This window comes from Balaenoptera acutorostrata, chromosome 10 (assembly GCF_949987535.1).
Source record: "Balaenoptera acutorostrata chromosome 10, mBalAcu1.1, whole genome shotgun sequence".
Taxonomy (NCBI): Eukaryota; Metazoa; Chordata; class Mammalia; order Artiodactyla; family Balaenopteridae; genus Balaenoptera; species Balaenoptera acutorostrata.
Window position 1 is genome coordinate 37821199 of NC_080073.1, and position 20977 is coordinate 37842175.

At 41.4% G+C, this 20977-nt stretch overlaps 1 protein-coding gene across 5 annotated transcripts in view; it reads right to left on the reverse strand.

Annotated features, from left to right (window-relative positions):
- DOCK3 (dedicator of cytokinesis 3) overlaps positions 1-20977 on the reverse strand; it is a 403408-nt gene that overhangs the window by 64390 nt on the left and 318041 nt on the right. For all 5 annotated transcript variants that reach the window (XM_057555412.1, XM_057555413.1, XM_057555411.1 and 2 more), the window contains exons 15-24: positions 20295-20419; positions 18620-18782; positions 17993-18099; positions 17239-17410; positions 16776-16873; positions 14154-14237; positions 13015-13115; positions 9090-9171; positions 4471-4641; positions 1260-1452 (exon numbers count right to left, since the gene is read on the reverse strand). In XM_057555412.1, the coding sequence (XP_057411395.1) occupies positions 1260-1452; positions 4471-4641; positions 9090-9171; positions 13015-13115; positions 14154-14237; positions 16776-16873; positions 17239-17410; positions 17993-18099; positions 18620-18782; positions 20295-20419 (1296 nt within the window). The remainder of the gene's footprint in view (positions 1-1259; positions 1453-4470; positions 4642-9089; positions 9172-13014; positions 13116-14153; positions 14238-16775; positions 16874-17238; positions 17411-17992; positions 18100-18619; positions 18783-20294; positions 20420-20977) is intronic.

Consider the following 20977-nt stretch of genomic DNA (forward strand, 5'->3'; position numbering starts at 1 on the left):
AAGATGCTTCAACTCAGGCATTCAATGAAAGTGAGATGCAAGTGAAAATTTGGTGGTGGCTTATTATCTCAATATCCAATTACATAGTTCCAGCCACATAAGAATAATTTTTCTTAAGTGATTATGGGAAGCAGCAAGTACATGCAAAAGTATTAGAAATAACTATGTCAATGGGGGCAGTCTGCTGTCCGCCTTCCCATATATCCAGAAAGCATCTGCTTTAGGCAGTGCTCAAAGCTTGAGTGTATGCAGTGGCTTCAGTGAAAGTATGTCCAAACCATTGATTTTATCTTCAATCCAAGAACTGATGAAGAGAAAAGTGTTTACCATAAAAAGTTATAGGTGGAGGAAAGCTGAATTTCTTGGTGGCAGCTTTACCATCAGCAATACTTTACACAGGTAGAGTTAAGTTAAAGAGAGTATTTATTTAGTACTGCAAATGTGTGTAGCTCTGGGCTGAGAAATTATTGTTCTTATACTTTAAAAGTCAAACTTAAAATATTTTACTACCAAAAAATGCTAATTATAAAAATTCTAATAATAATTGCTTTACTAGCATTTCAGATTTATTCCTGTGCCCTAGAAATTTATTCCACAATAGTGATATTCTGCTTAAAGGATCAGGCTCACATTGATCTTAACATCTGACTATTGAGTATTTGATCACATTCAATGTGGTTTCAGGTATGAATCCGGGGGTTCCGTCTGAAAGACAGTCTGGCCTGCTGACGGTATTTGTTAGGCTGTCCTGACCTCTTTTGGAGTGTGGAGGGCTCCCTGTCCATCACTTTGTCTAATCTTTAGAAGCTCCTTCAGAGAGAGGAAAAGGAATCTATCTGACTGGTGAGGAAAGGAACCAAGAAAGTATAGTGGGTCCTCAGCGCCCCCCTTTCAGGGTCTCTTTTATTTCCTTGACTTATCCTATCCCCTTGGGCTAGACCTTTCTCTCTTGTTCCCCCTCCTTTCCTTCTGCTTTTTCATCCTGCTGGGGCTATGGCAGGCCCCATTCTTGGCAGCTGGCTAGACTTGTGGGCCTGGAGGCAGGCCACCCCATGTGGGTCCCTAGGAATAAATAGTGAGTAAGGCAGTAGGCCTAGGTTCTGGCTGCATTCTCTAACAGAGTTTACCAAAAACTCTGCATTTGAAGGGCCACTGGCATCTTGCATGATGGCTGATGAAACTGATGCTTTGCTTCCCACTTGGCCAACACCCTGATAAGGAAGAAAGGTGAGTCTGACTCTCATCCCAACTTGATTTACCTGAGAAAGAAAATAGGCGGCTATCCACAGTTCTGGCAATAGACTGCAGCTTGACCACATCCATTGACTGCCCAATGTGCACAGTGCTGGGCATGCTCCCCAGAGTCCCTCTCACAAACTCTGCTACCTCCTGCACAGTGAACATTTGCAGCAGCTCGTCAAAGATCGTTGGGAAGGAATTGAGAAGTGCAGCCTGCAGAAGCAAGTGAAGCTCTGGTTAGCTCAGAGTTAGGTATGCACCTATCTTGCATGCTTAGACAATGATACCTGGTGGTGAGAGGTTGAGAAGTCATTGCAGCACCCCAGCCTCGAATGGGCTCCTCCCTGGCCTTGGACTCCACCCATCCCTGCAGCACTCTTAGGGCATGGAGCAGGGAGAACCAAAAAGGAAACCAAAACAAGAGAATTTACTGGGGCCCAGGCCGCTTGAAGCTTTCAGAACTTGCCAAGGCATTTGCTGGCAAGAGAAGGGAATATATAGAGAAATTAACTCTAGGGCTTAACATCCATAGCTGTTTTTGCTCATAAAATGGATTTAAATTTTTTGTCTGTCTCTATGATCAAGCTCTCGACTTTCCAGTTTCAGTCCCAAATTCAAGCCAGGAAGCTCTCAAAGAACGTAGGCAAAGATAACTGAGCACCATCAAGCAGCACTAGGTGAACTCCATTCACAGTCCTGCAGCCAGCAATCCAGCTCTGAAAACTGGACCATTTCCCCAGAATAGTGTCATTTATTTGAAACCATGAAATCTAAAGACTTTGTAGATTATTTCCTTCACGTGTGATGCCTGGCAGTTTCAAGTGTAAATCCAAAAGGATGGAGAATGTGTGGATTTAGTCAGCCATGAACTCTTGAGGACTGCTGATAATGTTGGCATAGAGTTCAGAGACCTAGATGGCCTGGACAAGTGGAGTATGCGTGTGTTTGGAGAATTCTCTCCTAGGATCTTAGCTCTGGCAGACCCATACGGTAACCTCTTGAGAACAATCTGAGACTTGGGAGGCAGAATAGTTTAGGAGCAAGAGAATGAGTTTTGGAATTGGACAGACATGAGTTTAAATCCCAGCATTACTACTTATCTGCCACATAACCTTGGGTGAGTTACTACGTAATCCTCACTTTTCTCATCTATAAAATGGGGATGATGCTATTACTTTTCTCCTCGTATTGGTATGAGGAAAAAGTTTAGGTGCATAAAATTAATTTCCAGTAGACTGCCTGGCACACAATAGACCTTCAATAAATGCTGGCTCTTGTTCATTTCTCTTGTCTAAATGGAAGCAGCATGAAGGAGGCTCTTCGTACTTCTCAGTCCTCTTACACTATTAAGCCGAGATTTACAAAGGGAAATGGAGTGTCACCTTGAGACGAGGTGAGAGTGCGCTCTTCCTAAGTGGCAGTTTGGGGGGCAGGGTGGGGAGCTGTTTTTCCTGATTGCTTCAACAGGCAATAAGACACTGGCCTAGAGTGAGTGAAAATTTATCACATGGGGAAATGGGTCTGTCATACTGCAGTCTATGTTCAGGCCAGGACCAAGGACTGAACTTTTATGAATTCTATCTGCAGATTTATAACTCCCTGGGATATCAAGGAAATCATTTTGCAGTAGTTAGAACCAGCACAAAAACTATCATCATAAGCAACTAGATACAAAAGACAAAGGGGGAAAAGCAGGTATTTCTTTTTTTTTTCTTTCCTTTTGGCTGTGCTGTGTAGCTTGCAGGATCTTAGTTCCCCAACCAGGGATTGAACCTGGGGCCATGGCAGTGAAAGTGCCGAGTCCTAACCACTGGACTGCTAGGGAATTCCCAGAAAAGCAGGTATTTCATAATCAACAACAAACAGTAGCTGATTTGCTCTCTTAAATGGTGAAATTTCCTATACTTATGGCATCGGAACAGAAGGACACTTGCACCATAACATCTCCTAGTGGTCAGAATCAAAGATATAAAGTCTGACTGACTAGCATACTTGCTGAAAGTTCTGAAACTGTGAAACATGAGCCTGGCACCAAAGAAGCAGGTCTGATTCTGACTCAGGTCTAAGATAAGACTACAACTAAGCTATTTATCCTGATGTGATAGGAACATGCCATTGAGTACAGGGCATTCCTGAGTTCTCAGAAAGCGTATCTGGCTTGCTCTGCTAGCTCCCTATATCTCCACAGGCTGAGGGAGGAGTAGGTGTCCTGGGCCCTGGTTGGCAGGAACAGATAGGCTGGGGGAGAGGAAGGAAGGAGAAAGATGACTGGCTTGGGGTGTTCAGGAGGGGAGACCATAGAAGGAGCCTTTCTTATAGAGATACCTGGTGACCTTGATGTATTCCACTCTTTAATAGAGGCTATCACCCAGTTGCTCACCTGTTCTCTGGGCCAAGGGGCAACATAGAAGCAAGTGGAAAACAAAAAAAGCAGACTATTCTAATCTTAAACGAGATATTTAAACATACATTTGCACTGACAGACCTGGCAGTGACTGAATGAATGGACATGAGAAAGGCTGTCTGGTCTTTGCTCATACGTTTTGATGTAATAATTGGCTTCAAAAAAATCAAAGAAGTGAAATTCATTAGATAAAATTCTGACATTTATTTATAAGCAAAAATAACCCCATTGTGACTGGGGTAATGAACAATATCCGTGATCCCTTCTAGGGTAAGGTTGCATGTAAAAGGTAACTGATTAGCTGGCCAGACGTTTTTAATATAAGGAAGCAACTTCCTTCCCACACTGGTATTTCTAATAGAATCTAATCCTAATTCTTAGCCAAAGTTTTCTAGTTATTTCTGCTGTTTTTCAACCTATTTCATTCTTAACTGCTAGGATGGACCAATACTAACCTGAGGTTTTTAAAATTAATACAGTGGCTAGGAAATAAAAGTCTCTATACATTCTGAATATCCTCTATAAATAAGATGTTCATGAACAACTAATAGCATGGTAGCTAAATAAATTTGGTCTAAAGAGGGCAAAGTTGTGCTTCTTCTCCACCATAAAGCCACTGGGCTGTCTTATATTTGGAAGCTGGGGCATAGCTGGCTTTGAAGTAAAAGCAGCATTTTATTCTATTAGGTATTTCCTTATAACTCACCCCTTACCCAAAACACAGGAGCTTGGCAGGGCTTCTTTGACTCTGGAAGCCAGAGGACAAAGAAACCACCTGCTAACACAGACAAGAATCCAGCAGCAAAACTTTCCTGTAGCTCACAGACCTGAGTGAAAAGGAGTGTTTCTGAGTTTCTGCTGTCCAAACTGAGCACAAACCGGATGGACTGGAAAAGTTCTTGGATGCTGGACCGGAATTGCTCCTCTTCCATCCCACAGGTGGCACGTGAGTACAGGATCCTTGACTGCACAATAAACTTGAAAAGGTACTCCAAGGCCTGGAGGTGTAGGAGAAAAAGGGATAGAGAGGTGTTAAAGATGTCCAGAAGCTAACATATGAGGGAATGAAGGGTGGAGTACCAGAAAATTATACACCAAAATTGGGAGGTGGACAATTCCAACTATGGAGACAAGCATTTTAATTTTTAAAAATTTTTTATTGGAGTAGAGTTGATTTACAATGTTGTGTTAGTTTCTGCTGTACAGCAAAGTGAATCAGTTATACATATACATATATCCACTCTGTTTTAGATTCTTTTCCTGTACAGGTCATTACAGAGTATTCAGTAGAATTCCCTGTGCTATATAGCAGGTTATTATTAGTTATCTACTTTATATTTAGTAGTGAACTAAACCTTTTCTCAAAACTCCAATGGTCACTGAGCAGCAACTGTCTATGTACTGAGAGAATCATCAAATTATTTCATGTGGTTATGGAAGTGTATAACCACAGACTATTATGGAAGCAGTTGAATTCAAGACCATATAGGATCAAAAGAAAATTAAATTTCTCTCATATTTCTCAGGTCTGGAAATAAAAGGCTACAAAGGTAATGATATAAGAACCTCTCTTAAATTTATTCCAAGAAGGAAGAGTCCTTTAAGGAGTCTTCTGCATCTTCGAGAAACAGCTGGCCCCTGACATGTGCCAGCCTTCTCACCAGGGGTCAAGTCTGAAGAACTTGCCACTAGTTGCACAGGAGCTGGTGGACCTAACCCACCCATTTTCCATCCTCTTCCAGACCAGGACACCTGCCATCAATAGTTCATGAACAATACAGAAGACAAAGCTCCCATAACATGTTTTAGGAGCAGAATCTGTGTCTGAGGAGTCCCTGCAGCTTGGTCCATGCTTATGAGCTGAATAATTCTCTTTTAAGAGAATTCAAGATCCAAGACTATACTTTCTAATCAAAGAAAGGCTAACGATTTCCCAGACACTGGAAAGGCAGAGACATTGAAAACTGAGGAGAAACTTATCCAAGGATGAAATATGGAGCTCAGTTACTTGAACTATATAACAGGAAACAATTCCCAAGCTACTTTCATGATCTATTCATCTGTCAGGTTTAGCAAAGCAAAACTTTGTGTGTGTGTGTGTGTGTTTATGTGTCCCACACTAAACTCAGTTGGCACTGGAAAATGGCTAGTTCAGAAAAATGTGTGTTCCAAGGCCTGCACCAGAGGATTCTGTAGAATAAATTACAGTGTTTGGCCTCATCTCCATAAACGCTACAGTCTCTGTTTCAGTAGCCTTTTAATGCCTGGTCTACAAATAACCTGGAAATTTAATGTCTGGTCTGTAAAGAACCTGGAAAGTCTCTGCTAAATTTATAAAGGAAAGTGTTTTTTTTTTGTTTTTTTTTTCAGTTTGAAACAACTACCACAAGAGATGTACTGAGTGGCTTAAAACATCCACTAGTTTCAGAGTGAGAGGCAGAACCAGACAGCAAAGTCGCTTGCACTTCCTGGGTATGAGAGATCAGTTCCTCCATTAAGTCCTAAAATATAAAACACTCTGCAGAGGAGTACAGCTGTCGTCGAAGACAGCCTGTGAACACCTGGATGAGGGCAAGGAAAACAAGCTCACTTCCAGTCATCCATCATTACCTGACTTCCCCTTTCCCTACTCCTCTTGATTTTTACCATCAGCACCAGCTGATGACCAGGACCAGGTGAAGCTGGCCACCTGTGACAGATGCAACTGGGTAAAGAGAGGAGAGCAGAAGAGTGGGATAAAAGGTGAGGGTGGATCCTGTGGAAGTTGTTTGAAGTTTACAGGTGTTCCCAACCCCGTGTGGAGACAATGGAACACTTAACTATGGCTGAAGCAGCTTCTCTGTCTTTTTCTACTTAAGTTAATAAACCTGAAAGGAAAAGAGATCCTAAAAGTTATTACAACCTTTCTGTCACTAAGGAGATCACTGTGCTTTCTCTTTCCTGGCTCCCTGGTAAGAACCTGATGCAGCTCAGCAGTGAAAAGTATGCTGCCTTTTTGGAACGCCCTGCCAAAAGCCATCCTCAGACCCACTAAGGATAGCCCCTCGTAAGTCATTCACACAGGAATAATGTAACCAAGTAAGAAAATAAAAGACTCTTTATTTTCATCTTCTTTAGTGGCATAACTTTGGAAGGTCATGACTCTGAAAGAGAAAGGAAGAGATGATGTACAAGTAGCAAGATGTATTGAATCAAGAGCAATAAAGAAGAGGAGGTTTCCTGGTCCACAGATTATGATACCAGAATAAGAAATGCCAGGTCAGAAGCATATGCATTCTGTGAATAAGGATGAAATTAGGATCAGATAGAGACTTACACATTTGGTCAAGAGGACTTGTAAACTGAAATTTGATGAAGAAGTGGAAATGGCCTGATAAAACTGTCGGGCTAGATGCATTAGTATCAGATGCCACTCAAATACATTTGAAAGGTAAGAACAAGTATGAAAGTACCCCCTGAAAAGTGCTCCCCCACAATGGAACTCTTCCTTTTCCCCACCCAAACCTGGTATTCTCCAGGAGTTTTCTACCTCCATAGGTGACCCTGCCATCAACCCAGCTCATCTAGCCAGACCCCTGGAACCAGCCTCAGGTCTTCCTTTCTGCCACCTCTCACATCCAACCTAATATTTGAAAGCTTCTGCTTTTGTCACATCAGCCACTTTATGGTTGCTTGAAAACTCCAGCTCTTTCCCATCCAGGCTTTTAAACATGCTGTTTCCTCAGTCTGAAATGTGTGTCCCCCAGTTCTTAACACTGATTTCAGCTCAGGTCACCTCGTCAGAGAAGCTTTCCCTAAACTCTTGATCTGAAGTAAACCCTCCTCTCCAGCCATTCCATCCCAAGATCCTGTTTATTTCCCTCATATCATCATCAATTTTCTTTTCTCACTTACTTTGTGTATTTATCTGTTTGACATGTTTACTATCTGTCTTTTCCCCACTTGAATGGAAGTGCTATGAAGGCCTAGCCTTTCTACTTGGGCTCCTGCTGAATCTCCAGTGGTTAACACAGTGTCTGACATATGGCAGGTATCAAGCAATACTAACTGAATGCATGGTTGAATGAATGACTCTTAGGAGAAAACTTCCGAGATAGCATCTCCAGTAACCTTAAGCAATTAATTTATGAACTCACATAGAATCTTTTGCATTTAACTCAACTTGTATCCCCTCAAATACTATGCAGGGCACTTCACAGGCGCTGGGGTTGAGAAGAACAGAACCCAGTGCTTGCCCTCACATTACACTCAGAACCCTGCTCCACACTTGTGTTTGAGCCTGATTCCCCTTAGGACACAGGGGATGTGTTCTTCAAGGGGAGAGGTCAGTCTTACTCTTTGCATCTTAGCACCCATGACATGCTGATTGCTCAGCTGACATGTATTGCATGAAGAAAGACAGAAGTGAGACTTGTGGCCTTACATTTTTACAGAATGTGCAAAGAAGAGGCAGGGAAAATATGGATTTATGATTTGATTTTGCCTCTTTAATCTGATGATGCTTGGGGGAACATCTGTTTCACCTGTTACCACGTGGACAAGAATAACAAAATCATAGGCCCAGAAGTACTTAGAGCAGATGATGGGATATTAAAAGAGGACAGAGAGAAAGCAGAACTACTTTGCTGCCATTCTTCTTTTATTACTAACTAGAAAGGATGGGAAAGACATGGTTAAAAAGCAACTAAAAAAAGAGAGTAACTCAAGAACAAGAAAAGACGGACAAAAAAAGCAAGCAAGCAAGCAAGCATGAACTTGCTTTAAATGAGTTCTCAGAGGATAGGACAGTTTTCTTCAAATAGCTATACGGAGAACTGCTGAGCAAAAGAGGGATCAACATTCTCATAGGCTGTTCTCTAGAGTAGAAGCAGTAGCCATGAAAAGAAGTTACCAGAAAGTATAGTTAACTAACAATGAGGACAGTCCCCTGTAAAGTGGAGCTGTCCAGCAATGCAAAGGGCTGCCTGGTCACGGTTTTTAGATTATCTTCTTCTCAACATATCTGCATACAGTGAATCCACTCAGCTCTTTTAACTTAAAACGGTTATAAAAAACAATGTTTAGTAACTACTGAAGAAGGGAAAAGTATTGGAAGATCTTATTTCTAGTCAATGTTGCCACCAACACTGGCTTAGAAGGAGATATGATATTTTAGCCAGTAGAAGCAAAGACTGACATTGTTGGTAAAAACCAAGCAGGGAGGATGGCTCAGAGCCACATGCACATCATCCCTCCCTCCTGCTTTAAGATAAAATTATGAGGAATAAAGACCTTTTAGGGCAAAATCAAAGTGAGGAAAGGGCAGTTATGTGGATCAAGGCAGTCTTTCCTGAAAGCAGAGCAGTGTACTGGCTGTCTACACTTGTCCCGCACACTACTCCATTGAGGCTACTTGCAAAGTTCTGCAGGGGTGGGCCCTTTTTGTATAGCAAGCTCAGTACATTACCCTCATGGCTTCCTGAATGTGGTCCTGCCGAATCAGTTCTGCTGAGCAGTCCATGTACCACTTCAAACAGCGGATTAGCTCCCTGGGAAAAAGAACAGTTCCAGAAACCCCACTTTAATCCAAGAGCAATGCAGCCTAAAATATTTGCAGTCTTGAATTAGCCATATAGGAAATAATATACTGCTAATGAGCTAGAATGGAGTGATGGATCCAATACAGCTGTGGAATCCTTAGATCATCCAAGACCAGACAACACTCCCTGTCCAAAAAGAGTTGCCACATTTCAATCAGCAATTATAATCATTCTTTCCCACTTTCCCTGACACACATTTTTTCTGATTACAAGAAAGTTTTCCCGAAGTCTGGGACTGGATGTGTGTTTTGTTTTGTTTAAAAGTGCTAAGTCTCCAGAACATACAACAGACTCTGAATAAAGGTGTATAGTCCGGTGTGCCCCTCCTTGCCATCCCAATGATCTTATTTCCTTAGGACCAAGTCATCTGAGTGGAATGGGATTACAGGGTCAGAAGGCCTTCACGTTTACATGGCAAAAGAGTACCCAGGGCAAGAGTGCAGGCCCTCGTCAGATAACAGTTCGCATCTTAGGCCTATCAGTTTCTAGCTTTGCATCCTTGGGCAAGTTATTTGGATCCTCTGTCCTCATTCTTTTCATTTAAAATACAGAGGAAACAACAGTACATCTCAAACTGTGAATTCTAATGAGATGACACATGTAAAATATATAGCACAGTGCCTGCTCTCCAAAGTGACATCAAAGTGTCAGAGTTCCAGTGATTCCACAGCCTCAGAACCCTTCGGTTTTGTTTGCTAAGCTTGTGCTGGGACTACCCTAGTGGCGCAGTGGATAAGACTCCGCACTCCCAATGCAGGGCCCAGGTTCGATCCCTGGTCAGGGAACTAGATCCCACGTGCATGCCACAACTAAGGAGTCTACGTGCCGCAACTAAGGAGCCCGCCTGCTGCAACTAAGACCTGATGCAACCAAATAAATAAATAAATATTAAAAAAAAAACTTGTGCTCATTCCATAGAATAATATGGTGACTTTAAAAATTGCTTTAATGGTTTTACATAACCTGTGAGTGTTTCCCATGTTTATTATTCATATTATCTCTTTTATTGACTAGCTTTTTCTTTTCTTTGATATTTATTTGTCAGTACTATAGTTAGCTATTCATATGTTTCTCACTGAAAAAGCAAGACATATTTTTAGCAGCTCTGCCATCATTTCTTAGAAGGAAAAGTATGACAACTATGTAATAAACTCTAGTTTAAAACATCAGCGGAAAGCTAACATCTAACATCATACTCAATGGTAAAAGACTGAAATGTGTTCCTCTAAGATCAGAAACAAGGTAAGGATGCCTGCTTTTGCTACTTCTATTCAATGTATTAGTAGTGAAAGAGCAACTGGGCAAGAAAAAGCAATAAAAGGCATCCAAATTGGAAAGGAAGAAGTAAAATTATCTTTGTTTGTAGCTAACATGATCTTGTATGTAGAAAAATCTAAAGAATCCACAAAAAACCCTGTTAGAACTAATAAATGAATTCAGCAACACTGCAACAAAATCAACATATATAAATCATTTGCTTTTCTATATACTAACAACGAACAATCAAAAAAGAAAATTAAGAAAACAATCCATTTACAGTAGCATCAAAAAAGAATAAAATACTTAGGAATAAAGTTACCCAAGGGGGTGAAAGACTTATACTTTGAAAACAACAAAATGTTGCTGAAAAAAAAAAATTAAAGAAGTTAATAATAAACAGAAAGACATCCACGTTCATGGATTGGGAGACTTAATTTGGTTAAGATGTCAACACTATCCAAAGTGATCTACAAATTCAATGCAATCTCCATCAAAATCCCAATGACATTTTTTGCAGAAACAGAAAAATCCATCCTAAAGTTCATATGGAATCTCTAGGGACCCCAAATAGCCAAAACAATCTTGAAAAAGAAGAACAAAGTTAGAGGATGCACACTTCCTGATTTCAAATGTCCTACAAAGCTACAAAGAGTAACTTTAACTTTGATTAAAAAGACTAGTCAAAACAGGGTGGTACTGGCATAAAGACAGATACATACATCAATAGAATAAAACCGCCCAGAAATAAACCCTCATGTATACAGTCAAACGATTTTCATCATTAAATGGGAAAAGGATATTCTTTTTCTACAACTTGTATTGGGAAAACTAAATATCCACACACAAAAGAATAAAATTGGACTCTTATGTTGCACAATAAAAAAAAATTAATTCAAAATTAATCAAATACCTAAACGTAAGAGCTAAAACTGTAAAACTCTTATACAAAAACATAGGAGAAAAGTTTCACAACATTGGATTAAGCAATCATTTCTTGGATAAGACATCAAAACATAGGCAATGAAAGAAAAATTAGATAAATTAAACTATATCAAAACTGAAGACTTCTGTGCATCAAAAGACACAATCAACAGATTAAAAAGGCAATGGGAGAAAATATTTGCAAATCATATCCCTGAAAATGGGTTAATATCCAAAATTACAGCTCAGCAACAAACAACCAAACAACCTGATTCAAAAATAGGCAAAGGACTTATAGATTTTTCTCCAAAGAAGATATATAAATGGTCAATAAGCACATGAAGAGATGCTCAACATCACTAATCATTAGGGAAATGCAAATCAAAACCACAAGATACCATCTCATATCCATTAGAAAGGCTACTACAAAAAAAAACCAAAAAAACCAGAAAGTAACAAGTATTGGCGAGAATGTGGAGATATTGGAACACTTGTGCATTATCGGTGGGAATGTAAAATGGTGCAACTGCTGTGGAAAATAGTACAGTGGTTCCTCAAAAAATTAAAAATAGGATTATCATATGATCTACCCATTCCATTTCTGGGTATATACCCAAAAGACTTGAAAGCAGGGTCTCTAAGAGATATTTGTATGCCCGTGTTCATAGTAGCATTATTCACAATAGCTGAAAGGTGGATAAATATAGCCAAGCATTCATCAACAGATGAATGGATAAACAAAATGTGGTATATACACACAGTGGAACATTATTTAGAATGAAAGGAAGGAAATTCTGACACATGCTATGACATGGATGAACACTGAGGACATTATGGTAAGTGAAATAAGCCAGTCACAAGGAGACAAATATTGTATGATTCAATTTATATGAGGTCCTAGATTAGCAAATCCATAGACAAAAATTATAATGGTGATTACACGAGGGCTGGGTGGTGGTGGGGGGAATGGGAAGTTATTGGTTAATGGGTACAGAGCTTCAGTTTTGCAAGATGAAAACAGTTCTGGAGATGAATGGTGGTGATGGTTGTACAAAAATGTAGATATACTTAATGCCACTGAGCTGTACACTTAAAAATGGTTAAGGGACTTCCCTGGTGGCCCAGTGGTTAAGAATCCGCCTGCCAATGCAGGGGACACGGGTTCGACCCCTGGTCTGGGAAGATCCCACATGCTGCAGAGCAACTAAGCCCGTGTGCCACAACTACTGAGCCTGCATGCCTAGAGCCTGTGCTTCGCAACAAGAGAAGCCACCGCAATGAGAAGCCTGCACACCGCCACGGAGAGTAGCCCCCGCTCGCCACAACTACAGAAAGCCCACGTGCAGCAATGAAGACCCAATGCAACCAAAAATAAATAAATAAATAAAATTGATTCTTTAAAAAAAAAAAAAGAGAGGTTACCCTTATAAAAAAAAAATTGGTTAAGATGATACATTTTATGCTATGTGTATTTTACCAGGGTTAAAAAATAAGTAAATGAAGTTTAAAAAAAAAGGTCTGCTGAACGAATGTTGGTTGCCACTGAACTTTTTAAAAGCCCGTCTTTCTAGTCAAACACAAGTCCTAATGATGGTGCCAAATGCAACTTACTTGTATGCCAGGGCTCCAGCAAAGTGCTTCTGGATGTATGTGTCCATTACAGGTCGGAAGTGGAAATATTTGATGTCTCGGAGCAGGTTGATGATGAATACCTGGGAGAGATGGAGGGTAGCAGAATTCATTGGAGGCCTCAATCCTAACCCCAGCAGAAAACAACTCTTGATTCTTCAAGGAATGGCAAACTGCTAGTGTTTTCTCCAGTGTTCCCAGTGAATGTAGGATTTCCATTCTGTGTCTGTATTTCTGTCATGTTTGTTCTACTCCTAACATCCCTGGCCTCCTATTCCAAACTTGGGACTCATCTGTCAATGCCAGTGTTACTTTGATCTTCTCTCTTCACGAATGCTAGGTGGTTCAATATGGACCTGGGGAATCAAAATACCTGTGTAGGTGTCATAAACACTAAGTTGTCTCAAAAAACTTGGAAAAGAGAGAGAGAAAAATATTGTCCTCTAAGCCAAACCAGCCTATGAAAGGCTGCACCCTTCGGAAACAGGGTCGGCTGGCCATGGAAACAAGGAAGAAGAAAAGCCAGAGAAGCAAACTTTGCAAGTACCATTCTAACTCTTGCCTCTGCTCCTCATCTATCAGGTAGACTCAGAGTATCTGGTTCTCCTTGAACATACAGCCCTCCTGTAGGACTGAATATATTCAACAAAATGCACTAAACATCCAAATCACTGTCCTTTCACACTAAGCAACCTTCTGAGACTCTGGTTCCCAAACAACTGCATAGAGGGAGAGAGTGTGATGCTCCACCAGCACAAGTGAGTCTCTGCTTTTCCTGGTGGTTATATCCTACTTTTGTAAGTGGAAAAACAGGCTGTCTTGTTTCCTATATTAGTCTCTGGGCCTTTTGTTCGCGTAGGTCACTATTTAAGGGGCTAGGAAACCCTGTAACAGTGGTGAGACTGAGTATCAAAACTACAAAGTTGAAGTCCAGATTTGATCTTGTAGGGCTCTGCCTGGTAGGGTGATTGTTGGTCTTCCTTGGGTGACACTCCTCAGTTCCTTTTCTATTGGAAACATCTACATCTTGTGCTGACTCACTCTAATAAATTGCTTTCCTTAGATTTTTAAAAAATGTGTGACAGGAATAATTAATAAAAATCAGGAAGGGTGAGACTTACCAAAGACTGAAACACCAACAGGCCATATTTCTCTGTATTATCATCCAAAATCACAAACAGCGTATCTAAGATGTCCTGTAGAAACTGCAACAGCATAAAAATCAGAGGGCTCAGGTCTTCGGACCTTGGACACATGGTCAAACTTCCATACACCAATGAATTTATTTCCCAGTAAACGAAGTCAAAGATCTCCTAAGATCTCAAACCACCACTTAAAAATAACCTAGTACCCCACCTCCACCTAGCCAAGAAATAACGAGGTGGACTTGGGGGTGTTTGCTTACAGCCCAAAGGGCCCTAAGAGAGACCTAAAGAGGCTCTTCCTATTGGGTAAGTGCTAAACTTGTAAGGAAAGAGCAATTACTTAAAAAACGTAGGACATCCAGGTAGAACAGTAATTTTGAAATGAAGACAATCTAAGTGATTCTTTTTATAAATTTATTTATTTATTTATTGGCTGCATTGGGTCTTCGTTGCCGTGCGCAGGCTTTCTCTAGTTGCAGTGAGTGGGGGCTACTCTTTGTTGCAGTGCGTGGGCTTCTCATTGCAGTGGCTTCTCCTGTTGTGGAGCACAGGCTCTAGGCGTGCGGGCTTCAGTAGTTGTGGCTCACGGGCTCTAGAGCTCAGGCTCAGTAGTTGTGGCTCACAGGCTTAGTTGCTCCACGGCATGTGGGATCTTCCCGGACCAGGGCTCGAACCTGTGTCCCCTGCATTGGCAGGTGGATTCTTAATCACTGTGCCACCAGGGAAGTCCCAATCTAAGTGATTCTGATGCCAAATCCATTTTGAGAAAAAGGGCTTACTTTCCTGGGTCCCCCAAAATTTGATAGTCCCTTGTTCTCCTCTATGGCCTAACTCTGTAGAGGACATTTGGATGAGGCTGTGGCAAGCTAGGCCTTAATTACAGAAACTATTCTTTGGTCTAGAAATTAGTATCCCAGGAGAAGGGAGAATGCAGCTCATGAGCGCTGTCAAAGAGGGTAAAATATCTGGAGTCACCATTTTTTTTTTGAGCACGTGCCTTTTCCTTTCTAAGATGCAAAAACCAAGAGAGAATAATAAATACTCACAGATGCTCCCAGTCTTTAAAAATCAAATCTAATATTCTGTTGGTCAAAATGCAATTTAATGATATAATGTTTATAACTTATTTCAAAACAATATAAGGTAGAAGGCATGGATAAGGAGTTTATGGGCAGGACTGACCATGGGCTGATGACAGTCAGGGGTAACTGATAGGATAGGTACATGTACGGTTATTTATTCTATTCTGTCAACTTTTTTTGGTATGTTTGAAATCTTACAATAAAAAGTAAAAATTAATTAAAATGCTAGCATAATCTCTTTAATCCTCTCTGGCTGGCTTGAGACAAATACTGATGCTAAAACCAGAAATGCTGGTAGGATGTTCTTTTCTCGGGAATGTAACAACTCAGCCTTAAAAAGATCACAGACTTTTCTTAATACCTGGTCTGTTTTACTGGTTAAATTTTTCATATGTTTAGAAGGAAAAAAATGCCCTGAGTATAAGGGCATTTATCTTAAGTTTCAAAAACTAGTATTAGCTTGTTTGTATAAAGAGTTCTTTTAAAAATTTATGATACTCTGATCAATTGATTAACACAAAATTCATACAAGACTTCATAAAAGTACAAAGCCATACACAGACTTTAAAATTATTCCTCGTTTGGAGACACCATGTTGTGTATTATTGAGTCAACGGAGCTGTAAAATGAAAGTACAGACAGTGCAATGTTAATAGATTTGACACTTGCAATGATAGAGCCAAGAATGCTCACTGATAGACAAGTTGCCTTCTTGACATTTAATCTCTATCCTACATTCCATTGCCCTTGCTGATCACCAAAAGCACTTCCATTTTCCTCAGTTGAGTTCAGTCCATTGTGCAGAATCCACCTACTGGGCTTTCACCATCAGGAAGTGCCTGGGAGTTTTCTTGAGCTAAAGTCAGGTGGGCAAACACCTGGTTTCTACACACTGCGGAGAAGCCCTATGGAAAACAACTGGGGTCTGGTAGTGTTGCTGTCAGCCTGCTCAGGCCATTAGATAGGAAATGTCACAAAAGTACTTGAAAAAGCAATCGAGGAAGGGAGTAAGGAAGGGTCCCCTATTACGGACTCTAGTGAGAGACTGGGCAAAATCAAGTTACAGTTAATGGAGAGTATTCAGAGTTCCTGTAGATAATCAAGAGAGTAGAGCCAAGAAGACATCAGGCTGGATTTGTGGTAAAGGTTTACAAAGTAAGGGAAGAGAGAGGAAGGGAGAGGAGACCTAAGGCATGTGGGCAGCAGCACACACTGGGATTGTTTCTGAGAGGGTGTTTTTATCACTGCCCTTTAATTACCAGTTTGCTTTCTAGGAAGAAAAACAAGACAGAAAATAGGATTAAAACTTAAAGGTAGTTTCTAAAAGGTAATAAACCTGATGTGATACCTACTTTAAAAAAAGAAGTTAAGAAAGAAAAATACCTTTATTTCTACTCACCTAATTATAAACCTCGAGAAATGGTCTTAGAGGCTTACTGGCAGAAATCAAGGGGAAGTGAGGCCTTCTGCCCAGATTCTTGCTCAGGTAGCATGTGTGAATTGTGTGAAGCCATACCTTAACAATTTCCTCCCCACTGACATGCCGCAGCCGCCCTAGGATGTCCATGATCCGGTCTGGAAAGGCCTTCCATTTCAGCAGAGCAAGGAGGTCCACTAGGAAGCAAGCCCAAAAGACGGTGAACCCTGGCTATGTCATGGACAAGCAAAGCCCAGACTCTCCCTGCCAAGGACAGGTGAGACCTAGAAGGACAGAAATAGCTACAAGCAGTATAACAGCCTCTGGAGTGCTGAGATAAAGGCTAAAGACACATCTGTAAAGTCTGAATGTCACTCAGGAGCTGCTAAAACCGTGGAAAATCTCATAGGCTGCTATTGCCAAATGATTCCTTCAATTTCAAATGAAAAGAATTCCCTGTGGCATGAAAAAGCAATAATTTGTCTCTTTTAACATGTATCAGCAACATGAACCAGCAAGTGAGAACAGTGGAGGGCACCACACTGCAGGCACCATCACCTACCGTTCTGGGTGAGTTTGGTGGAGGAGAGCTGTGTGGAAATGAAGAAAGACTCTTTGGTGCTGCGTTGGAAGATGAGGCTGGAGGGGATGTTAGGGCAGCCGTTATAGTCCTCTTTGCAGCAGGGCAGGCCCAGGTACAGAGCATGGTTGTTAAATGTGCTATTCTCATCACACTATAGGCAAAAGTAGAGAATACAGAATGTTTCTTGAACCATGCCACTTGTAAAAAATCAGGTCCCAGGGGATTTCTGAGTTGATGTTTACTCTCATCTTCCTGAGGCTGGACCTTGGACCTCAGGTCCTCTTAGAAGAGTGCTTTCTAAGCACTTTAAAAGGGCTTTTCATTTCTTTCCCCAGAACGGCTCACGTGCCTTTTAAAGAGAACATGGCGGGGCTCGTGGCCTCTACCTGGTATGCAGGCAAACTTGAGTGCCAGCTATGCTGTGACAGCTGACAGAACCCCAATCTCAAATAGCAGGTCTCCGAATGAACAAGCCAAGGCCATAAAAGCACAGAGGGGTTGGTAATAGATTTCCATGACTAGTGGAGTGGGAGGTGGAAAACAAAGGCCCTGCTGGCATTACTTATGGGAGGAAGCTCACCTCATTTAGAAGACAAAAGACTGCCCACAGCTGTCCTGCTGTCTCAACCAGCGCATTACCCTGGATCCTCTGGCCCGCTCAGTGAAAACCACCTAACTGAGAACCATGTGTGAGAGTGGTCTCAGCAGGGTGAGAGACAGCCAGGCTCTGTACCTTGTACACATAGAGCTCGTGGATATCATCTGAGAGGGTGGTGCCGTCGTCCCGCATCAGGGGTGAGAATGCAAAGCCAAAGAGTTTCTTTTCCCCTTTGTCCTTTGCTGCAATCAGAGCCAAGCATTAGTTGTTTTGCCTCACACTTTGCTTTTTAACAGCAATTCCCTTTTGGCTTATCACCGATGCTCTTTACTTCTTTGTCCCTTACTTTGTTCATTAATTAGGTAGCAACCTGACTGGCAAGAATGATGAGAAATGTACTAGACTGAGTTTCCATTCATATCCCAAGGTACATAGGCAACCTAGACTCAAATAGAAACTAAATTGCTAGTCTTGATAAACCAGGGGCTCTTTAAGAAGGAGTTTAATACATACAAAGGAAACCCCCAAAGAGGAATGACACTGGCAATTATCCAGCATCCAGGTCTGACACTACAACAGGCCAACACCAGATCCCATGTTTCTGAATCACTGTCCAAAGGACAGCCTCTGATGATATCCCATCTCTGAGTACACAACTCCTCATTTTCTTCCCCCAATAGTAAGAACTCTCTTATTTCTGTTCCAGAGAGGAAAGAGTTATATTCATATCTTCAAAGGAATGTGGAGAGAAGTCTCACTCACTGGAACAGTGTCTGAACTCGAAGCGCAGGTGGGAGCCCCGGAACCGGTCAATGGGGATGGGCAATTTGATAATTTCTCCCCAGCGAGGACTATTACTGTGGTAGAGGACGAAGGAGTGGTAGGAACTCCTATTCGGCTCTCCTGAACCCAAGCTGATGCAATCCTGGAAGAGAGAAGCAAAGTAAGGTGCCATCTTCCTGGAGGGATCCCTTGGATTTCCGTGTCACTAGGACATTTCATTTTCTCCTTTATGCAGGTCTCATTTTCCTATCAGGCCAAATCTATAAGATGACTTAAATTCAGTACTTTTGGAAACAACTGTCTAGATGGTATAAGGAATGAGCAGTCACAATGCTCCTTGTTTTCCTTGGGGCAGAGGTAACCACACACATTGCTTAAAAAACTTGAGGGAAGCTGAGTGGTGCACCTGAATCACTAAGGTAGGCTCTTCATCCTCATTAAGAAAGGAAACAACGAATTCATAGGAGAAGTCAACCCTATATGGCACTTTCCAGATCAGAAGAATAATTAAATAATAATAAAATTAAATTTAAAAAATTAATTAAATAATAATAAAGTGGAGCTTGTTTTCTAATCTTTGGCCTAATGTTGCACTGGCATTTTAGGTTGCCCATGGCTGACTGTCCTTGGATATAAACAAGGTAGACCAGATTTAACTTGACCCCAGTTCCCAAATGTTGCTGTGAAAATCCAGTCCCAGGCCCCCCAGGAAGCTGCGGACAGTACAATCAGGAGCAGCTCCTTGTCCACACAGGGTGGTGTGAACAGCTGACAGCTCTGCTGACCTTAGCATTATTCATACAAACAATGAACATGCCTTAGTCCTTGAGGTGGGTTTTCAAAATGACACACAAATCATTGTTTCTACCACCATTTCAACATTACCCTCCATTTCTTTCTAGGTTTGGGAGATGATTCTGACTAACTTTACCTTTTTCCTTCTGTAAAATATGGACGATCACTCCTGGTCTGCCTACCTCATAAGGCTGTTGTCAACACACAGAAGCAAGGTCTGTAAAAGAGTGATTTGCCTTCTACCAAGTGACATGCAAATAATGCCTTTTTATTTGCCAGGGACTAGACTGAGGGAAAAACTGACATAATGACAGTAGAAAAACAGCACTCCAGGTCTTCTCTTTTAATGAAGAGTGACAGAGGATCCTTGTACTGCACTGGCTGGAAATCATCTTTTAGGGCCTGAGTCTGCTGTTCCTTGCCACATAACTTGGTAACAGCAAGTGGGTACCTAAGTTCCACTCTTTACTAAAGGGAAAATATAACTTTCTGTATTAGCTCAAGGAACAAAAAGCGTGGGACCTAATAACAGTTACCAAAACTAGGCAGCTCGATGCTAGACAGGTGGCTGAAAAAGTAACATGTAGGACAGAACTAGAGGGAATAGGTCTAAATTAGAACAGAAAGGATTCAGGTCAGACACTAGGAAGAATTTCTAAAAAGGCTGTATGACACTGCAAGTCATTATCAGAGCAAACTGCAGAGTTTCCTTGAAGAAAGGCTAAGGTGGAGAAGAATGCATATGGGGTGATTTGAGTTCAGCTCTTCCTGAAGAGGATGGGTCTCTGGACAAAGTCCACAGAAGCACTAAAATTATTACAGGATTAGCCTCCGTTCCAAACTGACTGGCAAACTTTACCTTCAAGATTTCTCCATCTGCGTAAAGCACATACATGGTCACTTCAATATTCTTCTGTACACTCTTTCCCCCTCTCTCGAAGTCCCCCTTCTCCAGGGTTAGGTACAGGTCATTGCGGATATCACCTGTGGGGAAAGAAATATCATGTCTTCATGACCGCAGAAGCCACTCTGCCCCATGCGCATGGAGGACAAGGCTAGCATCTGGATCCTCCAGGGTTCAGGTGGGTGCTCAGGGCATTCCAAGCTTGGTTAAATAACAATGGACATTCTACCAATATCAGTGCAGCAGTACTCAGGTTGGTTAGTCATGTGCTCTCTAAGTCTGAATCTTAAAGGTGTTCACCACAGCTTGTCTAGGGTGGGAAAAGGCAGACTGCAGGTGTCTGCTCAGTCTCTCTCCCCTCCAGGAGAATAGCTGTAATCTAAGCCCCCCAGAGAGGAAAGATTTTAGAATCAACAAGAATAACACTTATTTTAATCATGTCTATGTCGTAACTACTAATTCCTTCTCCTTTCCCTCAAAAAAAAAACAAAAAACAAAAAAAAAAAGTCGTTTCTCTTTTTTTTTCTTGGTTTTCTTTTTGCAACCCTCAATCCTTCTGAGTCTGACTAGAGGATAAACTACTTCTTCCTTCTGGAGGCTTACCTCCAAATCCCATTCCCTGCTGGAGTGTCAGGCAG